A 26519-nucleotide genomic window follows, 5' to 3' on the forward strand; every position below is an offset into this window, starting at 1 on the left:
AAATGGTAATTGCTCATTTGTTCTTATTTTTAATTAATTAGTTGATTTTTGAGACAGATTCTCACTCTGTAGACCTCAAACTCATAGAAACCCACCTGCCTATGTATGACTCCTAAGTGTCAGGATTAAAGTCATGGGTCACCATACCTGACTTTATACAATTAAAATTTTTTTTAAATTTTTACTTTGTGTGTTTGAGTATATTGACTGGACATATGTAAGTGCACCCATGTTGTGCAGTGCCTGTGGAAGTCAGAAGAAGGATTTAGATCCCCTGGAACTGGAGTCACAGATGGTTGTTAGCTACTATGTGGGTGCTGGGAATTGAACCTGGGTCCTCTATAAGAGCAGCCAGTGTTGTTAACCACTGAGCTATCCCTCTGTGTTTTCTCTCTCTCTCTCTCTCTCTCTCTCTCTCTCTCTCTCTCTCTCTCTCTCTCGTCATCATAGCGTGAATGTTGAGGTCAGAGGACAACTTTTCGGAGTTGATTCCAGGATTTGAACTCAGGTCATCAAGCTTGGTGGCAAGCACCTTTACCCATCTCACTGACCCATTCATTTGTTTTTATTTCTCTGCTGTTTTCACTGTTTAGAAGTATACTTAAATAAAAGGTAACATTTATTCTAGTTCATTACAAAACTCACTTTCGTGGCCCTTGAAAGCCACATTCATAAGCCTTGCTCACCTGAGCCGACCCCTTAACTAGTTATGTGGTCCTAAGCAAGCAACTTTGTTCTAGGCTGGTTTTTTTCAATCAGATCTCGAATTTCCATTAAGCCTTCCATTTCTAAACGTCTCCAAAATTAAGGAGAGAGAGGCTTTGTGGCACTCACTACAAGACCACCAAATGACATCTGTGTTGACGAGGATGAAGAAAATGCATCTGAAGACCTGATTTTGAGACCTTCTATCACTGACTTGCTGATAAAAGGTAGTCAACATATTCCAGGACTTAGTGTGTGCTAGACACAGACTTGGGTGCCTTATATTTGTCAGCCTGTCTTCCTCCCAGGAATCCTGCACGTGACATGCTGCTTTCATTAGAACTATTTACAGGCAGGAAATTGAGGCACCAAGATGTTAGATCATCTCTAGGGAGAACTGGTAGGAGCAGAACCAGGTTTGGACATGGCCGGTCTGAGTTGCTTTTGGTATGATTACTGATGTTTCTGCACACTGCTGAATCTCAGCGAAACGATGACTCTCCATCTTCCTTCTTTGCTGGTTTCTGAGGCTCCACTACAGGAATGCCACAGTTTTTACAGTCCCTGTTCTAAATCAGAAGTGGCAGGAGAGCCCAGAAACATGTTATAAGTGGAGATCCTTGGACCCCATTCCTAACCTGCTGAGTCAGAAACGTTGAGGTTAGACCCAGAAGTCTGTGTTCTCACAAGCCCTCCAGGTACTCTGATGCATGTTAGAATCCATGAACCTTTCCAAATGTGTATGTCAACCTGCAGTCCATTGTGTAGATGAGATGTTTTTCTCTGTCGTTATGGGGGACCTTCATATAAGGAATATGTTGCTTCTTTATTCCTGTAACTAGCATACTGCTAGGTAAAATGCTCGCTCAGCTGGGTGTGGTGGCGCACGCCTTTCTTTAATCCCAGCACTCAGGAGGCAGAGGCAGGTAGATCTCTGTGAGATCAAGGCCAGCCTGGTCTACATAGTGAGTTCCAGGCCAGCTAGGGCTACAGGGAGACCCTGACTCAAAAAAAAATTACTAGTTCAAAAAATGTCACTTTATTGATGAGGAAGCAATCTTGAAAAGATTAAGTCACTTGCCTAAGAGTTTAGAATGGATGACCTTGGACAAGCTTTGCTAACCATATTGAGTGAAAGGTGTGTGTGTGTGTGTGCATATACATGTATATGTAGGATTTTTTTTTTATTAATGTGTATGTGTGTCCCTGCACACATGTGTGGGTACTTGGGGAGCTGGAAGAGGGCATTGGATTCTCTGAACTGAACTTAGAGAACAGATGGTTATGAGCTACCAGATGTGGATGTGGATGCTGGGAACTGATCTCTGGTCCTCTATAAGAACAGCCCCCTTGGGGGCTGGAGAGATGGCTCAGTGGTTAAGAACACTGACTGTTCTTGCAGAAGACCTAGGTTCGAATCCCAGCACCTACATGGCAGCTAACAGCTGTCTGTAACTCCAGTCCCAGGGGATCCGACAGCCTCTTCTGACCTCTGCAGGCATTGGATGACACAGGTGCACTCACCTATGTGTAAGCAATACAGGCATACACATAAAATAAAAATAGTAAATAAAATAAAAAAAAAAGAGCAAGTGCTCTTAACCCTGAGCCGTCTCTCCAGCCCATGATGACATTTTACTTCACCTTTATCACTTTGTCAGTTCACCTTTGTCACACACACACACACATGCACACACGCACTCACACACGCACGCACTCACACACGCACGCACTCACACATGCATGCACTCGCACGCACACGCACATGCACACACACATGCGTGCATGCACTCACACACGCACACACACGCACTCGCGCCCACACACGCATGCACACACCCACACGCACACACACGCACTCACACACACATGCACACACGCATTCACACACGCATACACTCACACATGGATCCACTCACACGAACAAGCACATAAGCGCACACATGCACGCATGCACTCACACACGCACACACACGCACTCGCGCCCACACACGCATGCACACACCCACACGCACACACACGCACTCACACACACATGCACACACGCATTCACACACGCATACACTCACACATGGATCCACTCACACGAACAAGCACATAAGCGCACACATGCACGCATGCACTCACACACGCACACACACGCACTCGCGCCCACACACGCATGCACACACCCACACGCACACACACGCACTCACACACACATGCACACACGCATTCACACACGCATACACTCACACATGGATCCACTCACACGAACAAGCACATAAGCGCACACATGCACGCATGCACTCACACACGCACACACACGCATGCACGCACACACACGCATGCACACACTCACACGCACACACACACATGCACACACGCATGCACACACGCATGCACGCACACACTCACACCTTCTAGGCTCCTGTTACCTCACTTATTAAAGAAGAGCTCCCATCCTCTGGCTTTCTTCCTACTGTGATCCCCCCCACTCCTCCCTCTGTGGCCACATACACAAATGCATCTGTTGTGTTTTCTCATTGACATTCAGTCATCTGGAACCTGGTGTGTGCTGTGCTGCAGAAGCTGGGGTTCAGTTCTAGGCTCCTACCCCATGTGATCCATATGCTTCAGGGCATCTAGCCGAAGCTTGTCCTTGTATGCATCCTGGGCTGAAAGCCCTGTTGAGAGAAGTTCGTCTGGGTCAGAGGCTGCAGCTGCTCTCCCTCACTGTAGGGTAGATAGTTTGAATACGTGGCTGAGGATCATTCTTTTTCTCAGTGAAATGAAGTTTGTCTCTTCATGTACATATAGAGAAAAGTGGTTACTGATATCTTTGTCATTAAAGTGTGCTTTTTCTAGTTTCTATAATTTCTGGCTTTTGACTTCAGATTCTCCTCTTCACTTATGATTTCTCTTCATAACCTGGCTTCAGTAAGCTCATCAGCATCTTAGATATGATTTAATCCTTGTTTATTGAGGATATATGATGGTGGGAGCAGTCATTTAATATGTATGTATGTATGTATGTATGTATGTATGTATGTATTCGGCAGGTTCTCACTATGTAGACCAGGCTAGCCTTGAACTTGTGTCAGCCATTCTGTCTCTGTCTCCCTAGATCTGAGCTTACAGGCATGTGCTAACACACTGAGCTCCTCAGGAGCAATCTGATAATAAATTTTATGTGACTGGATGAAGTTCTTTTGGGGCTGGTGATTTTCTTCCTTCATGGTTAAAACTGCCTTAGTTACCCTCAGATCCACCCCACTCCTTTTGTTGCTCCTATTTTGATTACCAAGGAATAGAGGCTAATGAAATGAGACATATAAATAAGTCAATGTTCTCTGCAGATGGAGGGCGCAGAGGGAGTATGTGACTGAGATCATCAGTGGTGTGCTCTGGCTCCTCAGTCCAGCCACTGCAGAAATACCTGGAAGGGACAGCAAGGAAATAGCTTTAATACTAGAATAGCCCAGATCCAGGTGCTACTTCTCCAGGGGAACTCTATGCTTAGCTGCCTAATGATGGCTTTGCTGCCCAGGAACATCTGCATGCCAACCTGGGAGCCTAACTTGTCCTCTGATCTCTGTAGTCCTCCCTGATTGACAGTTTTCATTCAGTCAGTTCTCCTGGCATGCAGAAAAGAGGGGGAGTGTCCATCTTTGGGGTTATAGGTGCCATTGTACTCATTGGGAAACTGGGCAGGGAGGGAGGGCAGGGCAGACAGCTGCCCTTTAGTCAGTGCCTGTCACGTGTTAGTCACAGTCCGAGGGTTCTGCCCTGATTCTCCTTTCTGGGCTCCACAAACCATATGAACAACAGACTGTGACCTCTGTATTTCAGATGGGGAAGCTGTGGGAAAACATCCTCGTGTTGGAAACCACATACTTTTTGTTCTGTAATTTTGAATTGCCTTGTTTCAGTTTTCTTCTCTTAAAATATTAAATTTAATCGCATGTTAATTTAGACAAGATGGCTTGTAGGTCATGACTTGATACCAGTGAACCAGTCAGTAAACCATAGCTGGTTTGTATCTGAAGAATATGTGCATAGGTCAGGATATCCAATAGAAAAAGATACTCTCTGTGTGTGTGTGTGTGTGTGTGTGTGTGTGTGTGTGCCTCAGGTTATACATTCCTAAATACTAACCAAGTAATTTGATGATGCCATCCATTCTCTTGAGTGGTTTAGTAAACAAGATGTCTGTAGGAACCAGCCCCAGGGGGTACTAGAAGTGGCAGAGATGCCCTCATCGAAAGGCCCTGGCCCAGACAGATAGAACAGGAAGTGACATGGCCCTCTTATCACAGAAAGTCCAGTTTGAAACTTATTTGTAATTATCAGACTGAAATGACTGATTTTTTTAACCTCTTGTCATCATACCTACTATATTGAATATAATTTTCTGATCCTTACAGTAATATTATAATCAAAAAGCAAAATAAAATCCATTTGACCTACAACATTGTTGCATTAAAGCCAGCTTGAAGATGGAAGATGAGATATTTATCTTTAGTCTGGGTAGAAATAATGCTCAAACTATACAAAGGTAATCATTTTAAACTGGACATAGTGGCGCACGCCTCTAATCCCAGCACTCAGGTGGCAGAGGCAGGTAGATCTCTGTGAGTTCAAGGCTAGTCTGGACTACATAGAACATTCCAGGCTAGCTCAGGCTGCATAGTGAAACCTCGCCTCCAAAGAAAAAAGGAAAGAGAGTAATAATTTTAAAAGCTGAGAATGGTGGAACAGGCTTGTGATCCTAGCACTGTGCAGCATTGTGAGTTTCCGGTTAGCCTGGGCAACTTAGTGAGATTATGTCTCCAAAAAAATACATACAGTAATGGAGAAGAATAAATATGATCATCTTAATATTCTGAATTGTATGTAACCTGTAACCCATATTTTTGTCATCAAAACTTGCCCTATTTGTAGTTGCTGAATCTGTTCTGTTGTTTTCTTGTTGCAAAATCTATTTTCTTTCATTTTTACCCCCTCCCCCCGCCACTTCTTATATAAGCCTAGCTTCAAAGAAAAAGCCAAATCAAGGATTTGGTAAAATGCAAACTATTTTACATTTGTAGACATACTGTCTTGTCTGTTTGGCTCTGCAAAATTACACTTTCCTGATATAAACAGTAAGCTGCTTAGGGAAGAATTCCAACAATTTGTCTTTCCCAACCTTGTACAAAGCAGCCAGAGAAGCAATTTATAGACAGCGACTCCCTCTTCTTCTGTTCTTGTTTAATTTCTTCAGACAAAACAAGAGACTGCGGTGGTGCCTGCCAGTTCAAAGCAGCCCAGGGTCTCTCTGGGCTGGATTGTCACTTCATGAATCAGGAAGTTGGAGCCAAAGACACTTGAGTCATCTGGTCCAATCCCTGAGAAACAGAGGTCTAGACTAAGTAATTCCTTAAAAGTCATACTGTGTATAATTGAAAAAAATTGAGCATTGCATTCTTCTTTTTTTTTTTTTTTTTTGGTCTTTTTGAGACAGGTCTCCCTGTAGCCCCAGCTGTCCTGGAACTCACTATATAGACCAGGCTGGCCTTGAACTTACAGAGATCTGCCTATCTCTTCCTCCTGAGTGCTGGGATTAAAGGTGTGCACCACCACGCCTGGCCCCCCCTTTTTTAAAAAAAATTTATTATTTTTATTTTATGTGTATGAGTGTATTGCCTGCATGTATGTAACTGCATCCCTGTTGTGTAATGTTCACAGAGGTCAGAAGAGGGCTTTGGATCCCCTGGAGTTACAGAAGGTTGTTAGCCTCCATTGTGGGTTCTGGGAATCGAACCCCAGGCCTCTGTAAGAGCAGCCAGTGCTCTTAACTGCTGAGCCATCTTTCCAGTCCGGGAAGAATTCTTTGTATAATGCTGAGATTTCCTTGTTTTCCCCTTTGTCTCCCTCCCTCCCTCCTTCCCTCCCTCCCTCCTTCCTTTGTTTGAAGTGCTCTATCCACAAGTTTACCAGGGAAGAATGCAGTAGAATTTTTTCCTCTACATTGCAGGATGTTCCTTTAGTTCATGTTACATTGACCACCTCCCTCCCTTCTTTTGTTCTTCCTTTTTTTTTTTTTAGACAGGGTCTCATATAACCCAAACTCTGGCCTCAAACTCTCTTTATAGAGAGTGACCTTGAACTCCAGATTTTCCTCCCTCCACCCCTATTATGCCCAGAGTATGCGGTATTGGGAATCAGACTCAGGGTCTCCTGTGCAAAGACTTTACCAACTGAGCTACATCCCTAGCGTTTTGTCTGATTTCTTTAATAGTCATTCATCGTATAAAGTGAAAACACAGCCCACGTGCACTGATTTTTATTCTCTTCTCAAAATGGCATCAGATTAGCACACACGATGATCACTAGCTGTGGGTTGGTTTGCTAAACCTTGGTTTGGGAGCTAGGATCGTCATGTATTGAGAGAAGTCTGGGTCCATCGCTATTGCTAGGTCATCAATATGGGCCATCTGGGTCAGTTGAATGGAACAGCCTTACTGTAAGACTTGCTACTGCAAGCTGAATTTAATCCTTTTAGTCCCAGCTCTCTTATTGTATAATGTGTGGCTTAGCACACACTTGATACAGTTACCTGGAGAGTTAGGAAAATGGAGTTACAGGGGAAGTCGGAGCTGTAGTCAGGTGAGGGATGTGGAGGGCGTGGCTCTAAGAGAGGAGTTGGAGTGAACAGATGGCAGCTTCAAGTGATTAGAGTCCTGATTTTTCCTTTTACACATGACCTAGAGCGCACAGACATCCCATCCCTCTGTGAAGGACCTTGCTGAAGGGATGTGCTCCCTAAGAAATCTCTTTGGGTGGAGAGGAATATGCATGTGTATTTTTCTTGCATGGTAAAGTGCCTGGAGAGGTGGTTTTGCGGTCTCTTGCCTGTGTGATGAGAGACCACAGCTGCCTCTTTGCAGGGGGGACAGAAGCAAGGTTGAGTTTGTGGAGGAGGTGAACAACTGAGTTATTCTACCGACTTTAAAGGAATAAAAATAGTCTTTAAATTTTTTTTTTGAAAAATGTGGTGGTGTACATACCCAATGGAGTTCTGTTCAAACATAGAAGTAATAATGAAATTAAGGCGTTTGTAGGGAAATGGATGGAACTGGAGATCATATGTTAAGCAAAGTAAGTCAGATCAGACAAATATTACATGTTTCCTTTCATACATGGAGTCTTGATTATGCTATATGAACACACATGGGTGTATATAAAGATATGAAAGCAGAAGGAGGCTATTTGAAAGGAGGAAGAGGACTAGGGAGAGGAGGAAAAAGAGAGGCTCATGGGTATATAAGAAAAGACAAATCACAGATTTTTAAATTTAAAATATTATTTATGTTTTACATGTATGAATGTATTGCCTCTGTGTGTACAAGTGTACCCTGTGTCGTGCAGTGCTCATGGAGGTCAGAAGAAGGCGTAGGATTCCCCTGGAATTGGAATTACAGTTGGTTGTCAGCCACCATGTGGGTGCTGTGAATCAAACCCAGGTCCTCTGCAAGAGCAGCCAGTGCTCTTAACTGCTAAGTCATCTCTCCAGCCCCCAAATCACAGATTTTTATAAAGTAAAATGAGAGCCTGGGAATAGAGCTTAGTTGGTAGATTGCTTAGCATGCACAAGGCCCTGGGTTCGATCCCCAGCATTGAATAAACTGGACATGGTGGCCACAAGCTTGTAATCCCAGCCCTGGGGAGATGGAGACAGAGAGATCAGCAGTTCAGGGTCATTCTTATATAGTGAGTAGGAGGCCAGCATGGCATACTTGATACCCTGTTTCAAAATAAACTAAGTAAATTAAACATACATATCCTTTATAAAAGTTATTATTGTACCTTGAGGTCCTTCTTTCTGTTGAGTCTGTGTATTTTAATGAGGAGACACAAAGGTGTAGTTAGGTCCTCATTCACAAGGGCTTTACTTTCTAACTGGTGGCAGACAGTTGCACAAAATTATCAGTGATTGCAAACTCAAACTCCTAGACGGGGAAAATTGTGTGACTTCAGAGAAGAAAGAGTTCACATTGGGTCATCAAGGGCCACTGGCTGTTTGTAGAGTTGAATTGTGGATGTGAGATTTAGATTGTTATAAAGAACAGAGAGAGGCTGTGGTTAAGCCAGGAGGTCAGCAGAGAATTTCAGGGAGAATATAATAGTGTTGACTGGAGAAGAGGGTGAATTTGGCAAATGGTAGAGGCAAAAGTGGGTAATTAGGGCTGGGGCAGTTTTGTGATTGCCAGGCTTAGAAATGAAGGAAACTCTTTGGCCTTTGGTGTATGTGTGCATGTTTGCTTGTCTTTGTGCCTACGTGTGTGAGTAGGTGTATGTGTGTGTGTGTGGGGGGGGTTATGCACATTTCTGACAGTCCTTGGAAGGTACCTCATACCTGTTGCCTTTGAGAGTCCTGCTTGCTTTCCCACTGACTAAGAACTAGGAAGAGGTGAAGCTGGTCATTACACAACTCATTGTGACAAACTGGCCCCATGGCTTCCTGTTTCCGTTAAAGGCAGTGAATGGAGTCTAGGTAGTGTCAAGAATGGGAGGGCTTCATTTTCTGTAGAAAAGCCACCACATCCTTTCTGGGAAAAGGATTGGAGCAAGCTAGCCGGCAGATGAAGGAGCTGCAGTGCAGTGAAACAGTGCAGTGCTGGGAGCATGAACAGACCTGAGAGACGAACTCCCCCACGGTGTGTGCCATTTCTTCTAACCCACTTCCCCAGCCAGTCCTTATTCAGAATTCATATGCTAGTCCAAAAGCTCAATAGAAAATAGGTTCCAGTGTACTTCTCCAGGCTCCTGGGCCAAGACTGCAGAAGGACACTATTTGGGTGGCTTCCTTCATAAAGGAGAAGTTGTTGGAGAGTGATGGCTAGAGGTGGACTGGTTCCCTTCCTTTGCTGACAAGTTCAGGGTGACAAAAGCCAGGCTGTTGGGGCAGGATGCTTTGCAGCTCAGGGGAGAGCACGATGTGCCTGCTCCTAACAATGGCAGGGACACCTTTCTTCCCTAGTTACAGGTAGGAGGTTTTTCATGACCCTGTAGGATATAAAGTTAGACAGCACTGGTCAGACCTGTAGAGATGGAGAGTTTTGTGGGTTCCTTGAAGTGTCTACAGCTGAATCTCCAAAGTGGTTCTTTTTTTCTTAGGTGGGTACAGATTAATAAAGATAAGAAATCTACTTTAAAAGAACTTTCCCTAAAACATAATTTGCACACTGTAATACTAGTATCTTTTCAATGCCCAATTCAGTGATTTTTTTTAAAGGATTTATTTTTCTAATGGTGTATATCCGTGTGTACCCATGTGAGTTTATGTGTACCATATGCTTTTAAGTGCCTGTGGTGACCAGAAGAGGATGCTGGGTCATCTTGAGCTGGAATTACAGGTGGTTGTGAACCTCTAATATGACTACTGGGAACCTAACCTTGGTCCTCTGCAAGAGCAATAAGTGCTCCTAACCACTGAACCGTCTCTCCATTCTCACATCAGTGATTTTTAATGAAAAATGATAGAGCTGTTTAACTATCATCATAGCTCAGTTTTGGATATTTTCATTTCCCTAAAAAATCCCTGAAGTGGGGGCTGAAGAGATGACTCAGCAGTTAAGAGCACTGGCTGTTCTTACAGAGGACCCAGGTTTGGGTCCCAGCACCCACAATGTGGCTAACAACAGTCTGTAACTCCAGTTCCAGGGGATCCAACACCCTCTTCTGACCTCCGTGGACACTGCATGACATGGGTGCACTTACATACATGCAGGCAATACACTCATTTGCATAGAATAAAAATAATAATATATATATTTTTTTAATTTCTGAGGATTGCTCAGTGGCCATTCACATCCTTAGCTCCAGCAGCCAGTAGTCTGCTGTTCTGTCTGACAGATTAACCCATTTTGAACATTGCAAATTAACTGGACTCATAAAATGTATGGCCTTTTCTTGTCGGGTTCTTCGGCTTACTGTATTGAGTTTGAGGTTCATCCAGGTTGTAGCATATGTTCGTATAACATTCTCTTTAATTCTTTAATTTTATTTGTTATTTTTATCTTATATGTATGTAGTGTATTGCCTGCAAGTGCTCCCATGTCATGTAATGCCTGGGGAGGTCAGAAGAAGCCTTTGGATCCCCTGGAACTTGAGTTATGGATGGCTGTTAACCACCATGTGGGTGCTGGGAATGAACCAGCGTCCTCTGCAAGAGCAGCCAGTGCTCTTAACCACTAAACCATCTTTCCACCTCTGACATGTAACATTCTTTTTTGTTACTGAGTAGTATTTCCTTCCTCTATTGGTTTTCCACTAGGGCACAGGAGCCATATCTACATGTTTGTCCCTCTGATGTCAGTCTCTAAGACAGTTATGTTACAAAGTAGTCAAACAGTCAATATACTGAATGGTAGGGAAGGGGCTCCAAGTTGTTTTACAAGAAATGGGTTATTTCAAATAACCTCAGATGAAAAATATTTGGAAAAGATCTTGTGTCTGTATTGAATATGTACAGACATTTTCTCTTTCTGGGTGTGTGCTTGTGTGTGCATATGTATAGTGTGTGTGCACATGTACCTGTGGGTGTAATATATGTACAAGGTATGTGTATAGAGAACAGAGGTCAGCATTGCGTGTCTACCTCCACTGCTCCCCACCTTATTTTTTGAGGTGGTCTCTCACACAACCTGAGCTCACTGATTGATTAGACTGACTGGCCAGTGAGTCCCAGGGATCCTCCTGTTTCCATGTCCCTTCTGCTAGAGTTACAGATGCACACGTGCCCACATCTGGCTCTTTTACATGGGCGCAGGGGGTCCAGACTCAGGTCCTTGTGTTTATGTGGCAGGCACTTTACTGACTAAGCTATTTCCCCAGCTCCTTCTTGTCGTTACTTCTTAAGCAGTAGAGTATGACAGGTACTGTCCTAGTTAGCTTTCTGTTACTGTGATAAAACACTCTGACCAAAAGCCAACCTGGGGAGAAAAGGGTTTATTGGTTTGCACTTCCCAATCACAGTTCATCCTTAAGGGAAGCCAGGGCAGGAACTCAGGGCAGGAACCTGGAGGCAGGAACCAAAGCAGAGACCATGGAGGAATGCTGCTTACTGGTGCACTCCTCTGGCTGATGCTCAGCCTCCTTTGTTTGTTTGTTTCTTTTTTTTTTTTCTTCTGTCTTTTTTGAGACAGGGTCTCCTTGTAGCCCCAGCTGTCCTGGAACTCCCTATGTAGACCAGGCTGGCCTCGAACTCACAAAGATCCGCCTGCCTCTTCCTCCCAAGTGCTGGGATTAAAGGTGTGCGCCACCATGCCCGGCTCAGCCTTCTTTCTTATATAACTCAGAACCACCTCTCAGGGGTGACACCATTCAGAGTGGGCTGGGCCCTCCCATATCACTCAACAGTCAAGAAAATGCCCCACAGACGTGCCCACAGGGCAGTCTGACAGAGGAAATTCCCCATTTGAGATTCCCTCTTCCCAGGTGTGTCAAGTTGACAACTGAAACTATCCAGCATCGCCACCTACTCAGCAATTACTTTATTTTAGGTGCTGTCTGTCATCTAGAGGTGATTTAAAGTGTACGAGAGGATGTGCTTAGGTTATGTGTAAATACCACATGATATTACATAAGAGATCTGTGCAGCCATGAATTTTACTATCCTAACTGGGTGGAGTTGTATAATCCACCACTTGTGGATGTCAGGGGACGACTGTTACCATAGTTGATGCCACTCAGTCGGAGCTGATGAGTTGTTTCTACTTGCTGACTGTTCTAACACCGCCATATTGGATTCCTTTGGCTACTGTAACAAATTACAGCAAGTGCAACTGCTTGGAATAGCAGGAACTTGTTATCTCGGAGCCCAGAGTTCTGAAATGAAAAGTATGGGCAGGTCTGTGTGTTCCCTGGAGGCTCTTGGGAGATTCCAGCTCCCAGTGGTGGCCAACGGTTCTAGCAGTGTGATCACAGAGCAATCTGTTTCCATTCTCTCCCTCTCCCTCCCTCTTTCTCTCTCTACCCTAAGATAACTAAGATAACTAGATCTTCAACTTCATCACCTCTTTTGCCATATAAGGAGGCACCCGGGGCTGTAGGGATTTGGTGTGGAAATCTTCTAGGGGGCAATTTTATTCCCCCACTGCAGCAGCTATGAACATAGGTATGATTTGGTTTCACTTTTGTTGATCTCCTAGGAATGGATTGGCTGGGTCATGTGGTAAATTTATGTTGAGCTTTTAAGAAACTGCCAGACTGCTTTCCAAAGGATATCTTGTCGATTTGCATCCCTCCCAGCCAGGTATGAGAGTTTTAGTTACTCTCAATCCTTGGCAAGTGTCTGTTCTTATTTTTCAATACAGCCAGTCTAGTAGATATGAAGTGGTATCTGATGGTGGTTTTGATTTGCATTTCCCCAGTGAGTAATAGTGCTGTGTCCGTTCATGTGCTTACTAGTCACTCAATGTAGCTTATGGTAAAATATCTATTCAAAAGCCTTGTCCGTTGTCTTTTTTCCAGATGTGGGTTAGTCTCCTGCTTTCTACTACCAGGCCCCACCATTGCCTATCCTGAAGCTTATAGAGACTGGAGTTGCCTTGATCCAGAGTGCTGGAGGAACCCCATCCCCAGGGTGTCTAGGACTGGGGCAAGGCCCCCTCCCTGCATTATGCCCCATGTCACCCTGTCACTAAAGGTAGATGATACTTGTATGCAGCCTTGCTACTTGTGAGCACCCCGTCAGGGGAACCAAAAGACCATTTGTCTGTGCTGTAAAGACCGTATGCTTAGCTGTGTTTCAGGTTAGCTGTTGTCTCATGAACAAGGGGACCAACCCATAATGCCTCACAGTGCCTCTCTTCTAACCTAGATTCTCCTGTAATGGAATTCCAGTTTTAATTAAATGGTTGTTTCTGTGATTATATATTTAATAGGTTTCTTCCTCCCACTGGACTGTCCTGTTCTGTGGAAGCAGAGGCTACCTCTATGTTTTGTCACTCTCTTACCAGTGTCTAAAACAGCATGTGACCCATGCCGGGCAGCCAGGCAGTATGTTGGATGGTGGAACTACAGCTCTGTGTTCTGCTTGCAGAGGATGGCTCACATGAAATAATTTAATAATCAATCAGTAGATAGACTGCTTATTGAATACACTGGCCACTCACCTCTGAATGGGCCGTTCTGTGGCATATATTCTAATTCCCCCTTTTTTCTCTTTCCCAGCAATCTATAACTACAATGCTTCTCAAGATGTGGAGCTCTCCTTGCAGATCGGTGACACGGTCCACATCCTGGAGATGTACGAAGGTAAGTGCAGTTGCCCTCTGCCAAATGGGGCCCAGGAGAAAACAGGGAGACGTACTTATTAATAAAGCACTTAACATCAAGACCAGCATGCTCTGCTCTTCCCAGCGCAGGGCTAGCGAAAACCCAGGCAGCGCTTGGGTGATACAGCTTTAAACCTGAAGGCAGTTTCAACACAGGCAGATCAGTCTGTGAGTGCAAACGTGCCCAGATTCCAGAGTCAAGGTTTATGCCGATGAAGGCAGAAGGGTCCAGTATGGAGGTGCCTGGGGAAGACGTACTTGGGATATTGGTCATACAGTAGTTGGAAGGAAGCATTGCCAGTTAAGGGGTCTTTTTCTACTCTGAGCTCTGTTTCCAGGTCGGTGACAAAAAGAGGGGAGGGGCAGGCATTGCAGTGGTGTGCAGATTCTTTCAGAAAAGTAGGTCAGAACTGTAGCAGAAAGCCCTTTTTGTGTATCTCCTCCAACTACGTCAGGCTTGGGTGGTGGTTCTGGTTAACCTGTTCTGGTCTACAGGTCAGTATCTAGGACTGTTTGTCTACAAAGCACAGGTTCATACTTGCATGCACGTATCTCACTAGAGACTCTTAGTGTCAACCAAGAGCCTCTGAATTGTAAAAGGACTCCAACTTCAGCTATTCATGTTTCTAAGCCCAAACCCCAGACCAACTAGAGTGTATCCAAGCCACTGAAGTAGAGGATCAAAGAAATGAACAAACTTTTAGTCCCAGTTATTACAACCCGGTGAAAGTGGGATAGGAAGAAGGTGGGAAGCTAGGTGGGGTTTTCTCTTGGAGCAAAGCCTGTTGGAACAGACATTCTGCTTTGATAAATGCTGTGACAATGGAATGGTAAAGGGCTCACCTAGAATCCTGTGCAGAGCTCTACGCTAGGACACAAAGAGGCTGTAACAGACGGAGATGGCGATGGGAAAGCTGGGGGAGAGGAAGCAGGGTTTGACCTGAGTCTCACACCGGGTTGCTCGAGAACTCTGTCTGACCGATGCTCCCTTTTGCTGTTGGTAGAGAGTGGGTTTTGCACTGCCCTTTCCCTTCCGCACCACGCCATATAACCATGTGGCTCCCAGGGGCAGGGAGGAGATGGAGAGGGCTGTGTGGAGTCTCTCATCCCACGGTTTTCTTTTGCCGTTGCCCATCTTGGGCCCGGCCAAGCATCAATGCTAAGTCACCATTACACTCCTGACATGTGTTTTCAGGGCCCTTGCTTATGAAAACCATTATTCCCCTCTGATCTTACTGGGTCAGCCCTCTTTCTCTGGGGTGCATAGAGATGTATCATATAGTCCCCACGGACACATTTTCCCGTGGTACAGGTAAAAAACATATGTTCAATTTATGTAACTTCCATGTGGACTTGGAAGGAGTGTTTTGTACATGACAGTTACATTCAAATTCTGTGCCCATTTTTCTTCAATTTTGCCATATGCTAACTTTTTTTTTTTTTTTTTTTTTTTTTTTTTTTAGAACTGATTGTCATTTATGTCTCTACAGTGATGATGGTTGTTTTCATCATATGTTATCAATCCTGTTTTTAGAATGTCCAGGCCCACCATTTTAAACAAGTCCTTTGTTTCAGTTCCTGCACCCTAAGCCTTCTGTCTCTTTCTTCATCTAAGTTTTATGCTTTACTGAAATTACAGCTAACTCATTGTCAGGCCCAACTCTCTAATCTTTGTCCTGCTGGCCCCATAAGTCCCTTAGAAATGCTACTCTAAGTCACGCAGACATCTTTTTTTAAATCAACAGATGCCCTAGGCAGGATGCAGCCATAAACACTGGACTGGTCTCTTTGGAGTTTGGCCTTTTGCAGATTTTGACTTGGAAATTCTTCATTGTTATGTTTGCTTTCTTGTGGTGTGTCATGGTCTGTGTGTGTGTGTGTGTGTGTGTGTGTGTGTGTGTCTGTCTGTCTGTCTGTCTGTCTGTTACCGCCCTGTGGAATCTATCCAGGAAGAGTGGAGTATTGATGCTGATTTGACGTGAAGTAGTTGATGTCTTTAAAATGCATTCTTAAGATTGTTTTCTCAAAAAAGTTGCTTTTTCATTTTTATATGACCGTAGCATATTTTTAGAATAGTTTAGTAAAGCATTCTGCCCTCCAGAATGCATCTTAATAGTAATTTAAGTGTGCTCCATGGTTATATTGTGCCCAGTGATCTCACTAGTGACTGAACTTAGTTCATTATGCAGGTCTAGCATCCCTATCCAAAATAGTCTCAGGACTGGATGTGTTTAAAATTTCAAACTGTAAAAAAAAAAAAAAAAATCAGACCATTTTGAATTTGGAACACTTGCATATGCATAGTGAAATACTTAGAGGACAGGACCCAGAGTGTACTCGTTCATTTTTTATATGTCTTATGCATATGACCTGAAAGCAATTTTATAAAATATTTTAAATAATTTTGTCAAGGTGTGTAATTATCCACCTGATATCTTGTCAGCGCTCATGAAGTTTTGAATTTTGACCTGGGCATGATGGTACATACCTTTAATCGTAGCACTTGGGAGGCAGAGGCAGGAGGACCTCTGTGAGGTTGTGACCAGCCTGGTCTACATAGCAAGTTCCAGTCCAGCTTGGGCTACTGGAAGACCCTGTCTTAAAAAATAAATAAATAAACAAACCCAAAATAAAAATAAAGTTTTGAATTTTGGAGCATTTTAGCTTTTAGAGTTTTAGATTGTGGTGCTCAACCTATACTAAATATAAACACAGGATATGCAAATATCCATTTTAAATACCATGTAATTGAGCCCCAACATCCCAACCCACAGTGCTTCTAGGCCATTGTACCTCATACACAGTGTGACTGCAGAAAGTGCCAGGAGAGTTGACTGTTACACAGAAAACTTAGCGTCATCATGGGTATGATGCATGGAGCTGTGGGTCCCACCAGCAAGAAGCCAGTTTTCTTGTTCATTGCTACTGTAAAGTATACTGTGTCGGTTATAGAATGTTAGCCTCTCAAGACACCTGTGCCTGTGTGTTCTAACTGGACATGTCTCCCAGCATGAATGGGGAAACTGAGAACAGAGCTCTGACCTCCAGGTGGCATGTCAGTTTTACAGAGATGATGATATTAGATTCTGTTTTTTCAATGGTGTTTCTTTTATGAGATTAATTTTAAAATAGTGCCTGCCTGGCCCTACGCTCAAGGGTAGGCTCTTGTACTCAGTACTTAGAGTTCTTGGCGTGAGTCTTGAATTCCTTTATTATTTCAGGCAGTTCAGAACTGGGGGCAGGAGTGCTTTGCAAACCTGAAACCTGCAGGAAATGCTGAGTAATAACTTGTGTTCACTCCCCCTCCTCCTCCAGTCTTCCTTTAAGCAAATAAACAAAGTGAAAATGCCCGCAGCCCTGCCAGACAGAATGCCAGGGTAACACTGGCAGCCAGTTTTGGCCCCGGATTTGTATCTTCCAACTTCCTGTCGGTGTCTCTGGGACTCTCCCTCTGCCCAGTCTGCCCCACCTTGCCTTTGAGATATGCATACCAGATCTGTGTGTGCTGTTTCTTGCACGAACTTGAGTCCTCCCAGACATTAAAAAGTACGTTTTCAGCCCACAACCCACAACAGAGTATCACCAAGGACGTTCCTGTGCTGCTTCCTGCCCTGTGGTTCAAGAGTGATTCCCCAAGAGTGGCGGCTGTTTGGAGTCATGGCGGCTCCTGCTTGATCTCCAGGTGCCTGCCATAGTTCCTGACACAGAATAGACCCTCAGCAGAAACCTGGGATGAACACGGGCAAGAAAGGAGCTCATGACCATCTGACAGGTGCTGCTGTTCCCCTGTCCTCTGCAGCCTGCACATGGATTTGGTCAATGCCTTAAGTTTTTGTTTGTAATCTGAAACATCAGCTTTATTAAGGTATAACTCAGATACAGTTTACCCATTTATAGCCTACAATTCAGTGGCTGTTTACTTAAGCTCACTATGCAAGGGGTTGGGCAATGTCCATCACTATCTCCTTTCAGTGCTCCAAAAGAAACTTTGTACCATTCACTTATCAGCCTTTCCCTGGCAAATATCTGCTTTCTGACTGTTCTAGACCTTTCCTATAAATGCAGTTTACAGCGTAAGGCCCTTTATGGTTGAATTCTTTTCCTTACTATGGTTTCAGCATTTTCCCACATTATAGCACATTAATACTTCATTTCCTTTTCTTACTGGGTAGCAACCACAGTTCATCCATTCATCGTCAGATAAACATTTGAACTGTTTAGATCCTTCAGTCGTTGTGACTAATACTTCTGTGAATGTTCATGGAGCACTTTGGTATGGATGTACTTTCATTTCTCTTGGGGAGATATATGGAGTAGAACTGCTGTGTCATATGGTAACTCCATGTTGAAACTTTTGAAAAACTGCCAGACTGTTCAATCTTTGGCTTGAAAACAACAGAACACAATCCACATTGAGAGCTTGCTGTCACTTGTCCCCCCCCCTTTTTTTTTTTTTCTGTGACCTTACCCCAAGAATTATTTGCCTTCTGAGACCCATAGAGAACAGAAATCCCACAGACCTGGAGCAGATGCCCTTGTCCCTGTTCTTTTCCTCAGGCCTTCTCATGGTTGGTGCTGCGTTTGCTTCTTTAACCATGAAAGGTATTCGTCAATAAGATACCCATTTTCCTTCTTGAATGTTCCTTCCCACCCCAGATCCATGAGCAAATGGAAAGAGACATTGGACCCATGAGCTGTAGTTACTTTGTCGTTCGGTAATATTTGCTGAGCATCTACCATGGGCCACGTACTTTAACTGAGGACACGTCAGGAAATTTTATAACACTGTGGTCATCTAAGTGATAAGCATCCAGATGCCTGCTCTTATAGGATTTTCTTGGAAGAACAAGACAAATAAGATAAACAAGAAAAAATTACAGGTATTTACAAGTGCTATGGGATGGGGTGGGGTGCTGCTGAGGCCACAGAGAGGAGAGAGACATGGAGAAGGGCTACGCTAGATTAGGTGGCTTCACTCTTGTCAAGGTTAACCCTCCCCAAGCAAGACACTTTAGCTATCTTTGTGTTGTGACATTCCATTTGAATTTGGGTCATTCATTGACTTGGAAGAGAAATATGTTGTGCTTTATAAATGTAAAGTGTCAGCCTCCAGTCACCACGAAGCTTTTCTGTGATTAATCAAACTCCAGTACAGATGTCTTCAAGCCCAGGTTTTGGCTTCTTCCAGAGCTGGTTCCCTGTGTTTAATTCGTATCCATTGATTAACACTCCTTTTTAGTTCTATAAACCTCTCTCAATGCTCAGAAGGACGTGGCTGATGTTAGCAGTGAGCTCTGCAGAGGCAGGTGCAGAACAAAGCTTTATATTCAGGATAATTTTAAAAAATTTTAATTGAATTTTTGTGCATTTCATACAATACATCTTGATCATATTTAGACCGCCTTTGGAATAATTTTTAAAGACTCAGAGGGTAGCACAAATGTTTGGGTAGGAACCAGGGAAAATAGGAAACCCTGAAATGTTGAGAGAAATTAGAAGTGTATATGTTTGTGGGTTCCCTAGTAGACACATTACTTCTGTATAGAAAGAGACAGCAAAATGCACCTGAATCAACCAGTCCATCCTGGCATGTAGGCTGAGCATCCTTTATCCAAAATGCTTGGAGCTAGAGGATTTTTTAAAAAATATTTTATTTATTATTTTTATTTTATGTGTATGCATGTATTGCCTGCATCTCGGTAAGTGCTTCTATGTCATGCAATGTCCACGGAAGACAGAAGAAGCTGTTGAATCCCCTGGAACTGGAGTTACAGACAGTTGTTAGCTGCCGTGTGGGTGCTGGGATTCGAACCCGGGTCTTCTGCAAGAATAGACAGTGTTCTTCACTGCTGAGCCATGTCTCTAACCCATGAACTAGAGGATTTTTAATTTTCAATTTTTTTTGATTTTGGAATATCTACTTATTACATACACATAATAAAATATCTTGAAGACCCAAGTAAAAACATTAACTTCATGTTATGTTTCATATGTACCTGCTATATATAACCTAAAGATTATTTTGTACAGTATTTTTAGTATAGCTGCCTTTCAGATGCAACATGTCCCCTGGTGGGGAGTGGAGTTTTCCACTTACACCTTCATTCCAGAACTCAAAATCATTTTGGGCTTTGGAGCTTTGCCTTTCAATTTTTTTTTTAAATTGAGGATGTCCAATTATAAAGTGAAAAGAAATAAGAAGAGATTCTGATGTGGGCAGTGAATGTTTTGAATCTCTTCTTTATAAATCAGTGAGTAGTAACGGTGCAATGGCAGATAAATTACCTGGTAAATTTTGTCATCATTGTTGATCAATCTTCTCAGCAAAGATATGAAAAAGGGAAGACTATATTTGAAAAAAAATTAAAGTTTTTTATAATCATTTTTCTATGATGCTGTAATCAAAACCCTTCCTTGGCCATGTGATATAGGAAGGTGAGCTGGATAGCTTTAGTGTCAACTTGACACATCTGGATTGAGGGAGCCTCAACTGGGGAATTGCCTCCATTGGACCAACCTGTGGCCATGTCTGTGGGGCATTTTCTTGATTGTTGAGTGATGTGGGAGGACCCAGCCCACTGTGGGTGGTGCCACCCCTGGGCAGGTGGTCCTGTATTGTGTAAGAAAGCAGGCTGAGCAGGGGCCAGGGGAACAAGCCAGTAAGCAGAGTTCCTCCATGGTCTGTGCTCTAGATCCTGCCTCCAGGTTCCTGCCTTGAGTTCCTACCTTGGGCTCCCTCAGTGATGAAATCTGACCCGGGAGATGTAAGTCAAAGAAACCCTTTCCTCCCCAAGTTGGTACTGGTCAGCGTGTTTTGTCAGAGCAATTCAAGGAAGACTAGGACAGAAGGCATCTAGCTTCCTGAGAATTGATTTAAGATGGGCTGTCATTTTCTGTTGTCTCATGGCCATGACGAATTCCAAGACCCTCAAAGCCTTTGTTCCCTTCTTCATACTCATTTCTTTATTTGATCAGCCGTGCTTAATGACCATAAGCCAAGTGAGAGACCAAAAGACTAAACAAGACAAATAAAAAAGAATCCGGGCCTGGGTATGTAGCTCAGTGGTAGCGCTCTCAACCTTGCATGCACAAGATACCAGACTCAATCCCAACCATCATAAAATTGACAGGATGGCTCAGTGGGAAAACTTTGCTGTGTGTCCTGGTTTGCTTTCTTTTGTTGTGATGTCCAGGGCAGGAAGAGAAGCAAAGAACATGCGGGGACAGTGCCAGTGCCTGCTGCTCCCTTGGCTTACTCAGTTACCTTCCTAATGTGGCTCAGGCCCACTTGCCTAGGGATGCCACCACCCACAGTAGGCTGGGCCCTCCTACATCAAGTAGAATTAAGAGAATGCTTCACAGACACGCCCACAGATCAGTCTGATGGAGGAAATGCCTCAGTTGAGGTTCCCTCTTCCCAGGTGACTCTAGTTTGTGTTGGCTAAACCAACATGCAGTGTAAGCCTGACAGCCTGAGTTCAGATCTCCAGAACCCACAATGAGAGAAGTGACTCCAGAAAGTTGTCCTCTGACCCCACATGCATGCAGTGCACACACACACACACACACACACACACACACACACACACACCAGAGCTTAAGAGTATGTCTAAATTTTACTGGGTGCACTAGGGCCTTCCACATATTTGTAACATTTTTGTTACTGGACTGGTCAAGCTCACGGGAGTTTATTAGAATTCTGAATCCATACAGTCATTGTGACCTAGTTGCAGAAATAACTGGCCTTCCAAACAGAAATGGCAGTGAGCCCAGCAGCTTGAATTTCATGGCATGCTCTGCATGCAGGTATTTTGGAGTTGACCTTGGAAGCAGATTGGGCCTTACCGTGTTTTGCTGAGTGTGCTTGGTCACTTCCCACATCTGTTTGACCTTCACCTGAATGTCAGTCACAACTGCTGGTGACATTCATTCCTGAGCTGTGTTTTTCAAAAGATATCCATGGCAGTAGGAATGGATTTACGAAAAACATAAACACTGGAACCACTGAAATGTCTCTTCTTAGATTGCATCTTTGTGTGTGTGTGTGTGTGTCTGTCTGTCTGTCTGTCTGTCTATGCGTCTATACTCGTGTGTGAAGGTAAGAAGACAACTTTACATGCCGTTCCTCAGGGCTTCCCACTTTGTCGAGACAGGATCTCACTGAGACCTACAACTGAGCAACTAGGCCATGCTGGCTGGCTAGTGAGCTCCAAGCATCCCCCTGTCTCCTCCTCCCCATTGCTGGGATTATAAGCATACACTACACTTAGCTTTTTTGTGGGTATTGTGAATCCTACTCGGCTCCTCATGCTTATGTGGCAAGGATTTTGCCAATTGAGATAGCTCTTGGCCCTCAGATTAAATCTTGTAAACAGAAGATGCCTTCCAGTTCCATCTTTAAGATTCACTTGATATGCATCGGAAATGCATCCTTAGCATATGTCACTTGGGCATAGGCATCTGTCTAATCTTCATGTGGACATTACAGCCCTTTTCTGAGTGGTACCTTCATTCCATTATACCATCATGAACTAGGACGTGGAGTTGACCCATTTGAGCAGCTGGCCATGAATCTATAGAGACAAGTGAACCTGGAAGCACAACTTTTCAGAATGCCCCAAAGGCACCTTCCCAGGAGCTCACTGTGTCGCTGATTTCGGTCTCCAGGGATCTTGGTTGGATCAAGGGGTGGGGAAGGGCACAAAACAGTAGAGCAGGCTCCTTCTGCCTTTGATTGCTGGGCCATTGACATTTTTTGGTGTGTAACTTTTGTAAAAAAAATGCTTTAGGTATTTTGTCACCATTGTGAAACAGCCCATCATCAAACCACTGTGAGGTCAAGATTCAGTTAGGAATTAGGGAATTGAGTACTAGAGTGACAGTGTTTACCCACCCAGAGAAGAAGCTGTGTGAAGCGCCTCAGAGGCACATCTTCACCTTGCAGTGGACACATTTAGATCTGTCCCCTCTCCCTCTGTTCACTATGACGTGGTCCTGCTTCTACCCTGTAACACTGGGACTAGATCCCTTTGCTCCTTTGTGGAGATATTTCCCTTTTTTTTTTCATGTTGACGATATTTCTTTCTTTTTTTTTTTTTTATTAGAAGAAGCATTTCATTACAACAGCACTAACCTATCCCTTTTTTAAAAAAAATATATTTTATGGGCTGGAGAGATGGCTCAGCGGTTAAGAACACTGGTTGTTCTTGCAGAAGGCCTGGGTTCGAATCCCAGCACCCACATGGCAGCTAACAACTGTCCGTAACTCCAGTCCCAGGGGATCCGACAGCCTCTTCTGACCTCCACGGGCATTGCACAACATGGGTGCACTTACCTACATGCAGGCAATACACACATACACATAAAATAAAAATAATAAATAAAATTTAAAAATTTTTATTACTTTTAATTTATATGTATGCGTGTATTGCCTGCATGAATGTAAGTATGCCTGTGTTGTGCAGTGCCTATGGATGTCAGAAGAGGGCATTGGATCCCCTGGAATTGGAGTTGTTAGCTGCCATGTGGGTGCTGGGAAACGAACCTGGGTCCTCTATAAAAGGGTGCTCTTAACCGCTGAGCCATCTCTCCAGCTCCTGTGGAGATATTTTTTAGTTGAAAAGAGGAACCTCTGATTTTTGTTACCATCCATCCTAGGCAACCAGATGAAACCATCTTAGCATTTTTAACTAGAGTTAGATATTGTGGGATAGTGATCTTAAAAATAACGTGTGTGTGTGTGCGTGTGTGTGTGTGTGTGTGTGTATGTGTGATCTTTTTGAAGAAGGGAGTTTTAAGTGATTGAAGGCTTCATTACATTAGATTGGCAGTGGCCTGCAGACCCCAGATGTGTTTTCCTCATAGTGAGCAGGGCCTTGTTCTTTGGAGGTCCTTCCAATTCTATCCACCCTCCTTACATTGGGCTGTGTCTTTTAGGCACAGATTTCATTTCACACCCTTTCCAGCAGGCTGCTCTGTACTTTCCCACTAGATACCTAGGCCAAAGAAATCTTGATTTCTCATTAATATATTCGTCAAATGTTTGTTGAGTGCTTGATGGATAGCAGGCTCTACAAACAAGGATCCTTTTCTGTTGCTTAAAAAAATAGAAGTTGAGAGCTGGGGTGTGGTGGTGCATGCCTTTAATCCCAGCACTTGGGAGGCAGAAACAGGCAGATCTCTGTGAGATAGAGTCCAGCCTGGTCTACATAGTGATTCCAGGCCAGCTGGTACTACAGGGACACCCTGTCTCAAAACAACACCACCACCAAAACAACAATATAAATAATAAATAAATAAATGGATAGAGTTGGGTGAGAGTGATCAGAATGCATTATGTATATGTTATGAAATTGTTAACAAATTTAATTAAATAAAAGTTGAAGCTGGGTGTGGTAGTATATGCCTATAATCCTAGCACTTGGGAGACTGAGGCAGGAGGATCAGTTCAGAGTTCTCCTCAGCTACACAGGAAGTTTGAAGCCAGCCTGGGCTACATGAGAACCTGTCTTAAAAAGAAGCACAATAAAATAAAAGTTGAAAGCCACATCTTTCTCTTTCCTGGGTGGATGGTGTGTCTCAAGCTGATAGGGCCCAGGACTAAGCTTCCCTCATCCAAAGGACTGTGTCCTGAGTGTTCTGTTTGCTGTCCTTGAAGCAAAGGCATGGAAACAGCTGGATGTGAAGGAAAGAAACAGTTATGTGCTGTTATGTGGAAGACCTGTGTTTACATACTCGGCTTAGTTGTAAAAGAAAAGCCTTTTTAGTTGTTTGTGTTTTTTAAGTAAGGATTTCGGGTTCTCTGGGTCTTTAAGCTCAAACTTCCATCATCAGCTTTACTTCCCCAAAGACTGATTTATCCTATGTAAAGAAACTAAAGAAATTTTCCTTTATACATCTGAATCCTTTGACTTTTTCTTGGAGCTTATTTGCAAAAGCCCAGTGAGTTGCCTAGTGTGTTGAGATGTGAACAGCTGATGCTCAGAGCTCTGGGAGGCAGCAGGTGGTAGGTGTGTTCTGAGGAGGCTGGAGGGTGTCCCCTATGGATGAAGGTACCCTACCACTGTACCACCGTCCTCTCTAAGGAGGGGTTTCATATTGAGCCTTTCTCAATCCTGTGAGGGCTTGTACCCAGCTCTGCCCAGCTTCCTTGAGGCTTTGCAGGCTTCTGTTGGAAAACAGATCACTGGGGATGGGTGGGCAGGTTCTGGCCCTGGAAATATAACAGGTTTACCTGGTCCACAGGGATGCAACCTTTGACTTTGTCCTAATTAAGCTACCAGACCAGAGACCCTTAAAGCAAAAACAACAGGATTTAACACCTGCTCCTTCTCTGTGTAAGCCTCCTCTCTGCCTTTGTGTCTTGTGGGTGCTATAAAACAGAACTCCCTCCCTGTTCCTGGCCTTTAATTTCTGAGGGGATAAACATAATTTATTGATCTTTTATATGTATGTGAGCAGGAAAACACATTTATCTTGTGTTGGCAAAATAAAAGGTGCTTTTATGGAACATTCTATAACTTACACATCTAATGGTACTTTCGTTGCCCAGGAAGCCTTCAACATTCCTCAGTAATTGCCTCTGAGTCTGTAGCATATTCATAACTGTCTTTCGTGCATCAGAGTCTCCAAGCAGTTCCATTAAAGGCCCTTTTGTATTTGGTTACTTGTTTATGGATCTGTTTCCTTCCTCCTGGAAGACAATGTCTGACACACTTGTGTTCAATAAGCGTTTTTATGTATAATGAATGAACGGCCGCATGAGTCATGTAGACTTCAGCTTAGATGGCCCTCCTCAGAGGACTTGTACCCACACTTTCTCGAGTAGCCGTCTACTGAAGTCTGCCTTGTCCACGTTTCTCTTGCATTCCTTCATAGTGTGCATCCCTGTGTGAAATTTTGTCTATGTTTTGTGTGTGTGTGTGTTCTTTTTTTTTTTTTTCCTTTCCATTGTAAAGTAAAATTTAAGGCAAGGAAACACTGTGTCTTGATTTTCTAGTGTTGACTGTTGATTGAGTAAATGAATTGCAGGTCTATGCTTTAAACATTTGGAAATAACAAAATTCATTCAGAGTCAGTTTGGAGCATGCTCGGAGCAATCAGGATGAATACTGTCATCGAGGAGACAAGAGACAAAGCCATAAAGAAATATTTCTATGGTTTTTTTATTTTCACCTGACCCCAACTCATTTCAGAAGCAATTCCAAACAAGAATCTTCAGCCATATTTGAGCGATGCCATTCTGTTTTACTTTGAGGTGATTATAGAGTAATACTTACTTGATAGGGTTTTTTTCTTCCTTTCCTTTTCCTCCTTTAAAGGAACTGTAGCAAAAACTTATGTGCACTCATCTTAGACAAATAATTGTAAGTTTTATCAAGTGAATATAGCTTACATACCTCACTCCAGAAGACTACGTGGTGCTTTCTTCCACACAATTCCCAGCCCCTGTCAACGAGCACTGTTTTTATTTCTATCTGGCAACAATTAGTATTACTCTATAATCACCTC

The 26519-nt window shown here is 43.5% G+C and overlaps 1 protein-coding gene across 1 annotated transcript in view; it reads left to right on the forward strand.

The window, feature by feature from the left end:
• The window catches only part of Dock5 (dedicator of cytokinesis 5), a 220180-nt gene that overhangs the window by 41513 nt on the left and 152148 nt on the right, over positions 1–26519 (forward strand). Inside the window, exon 2 of the mRNA XM_008830960.3 lies at positions 13906–13989. Within this exon, the coding sequence (XP_008829182.1) occupies positions 13906–13989 (84 nt within the window). The remainder of the gene's footprint in view (positions 1–13905; positions 13990–26519) is intronic.

This window comes from Nannospalax galili, unplaced genomic scaffold (assembly GCF_000622305.1).
Source record: "Nannospalax galili isolate Female #2095 unplaced genomic scaffold, S.galili_v1.0 scaffold915, whole genome shotgun sequence".
In the NCBI taxonomy this organism is placed as follows: Eukaryota; Metazoa; Chordata; class Mammalia; order Rodentia; family Spalacidae; genus Nannospalax; species Nannospalax galili.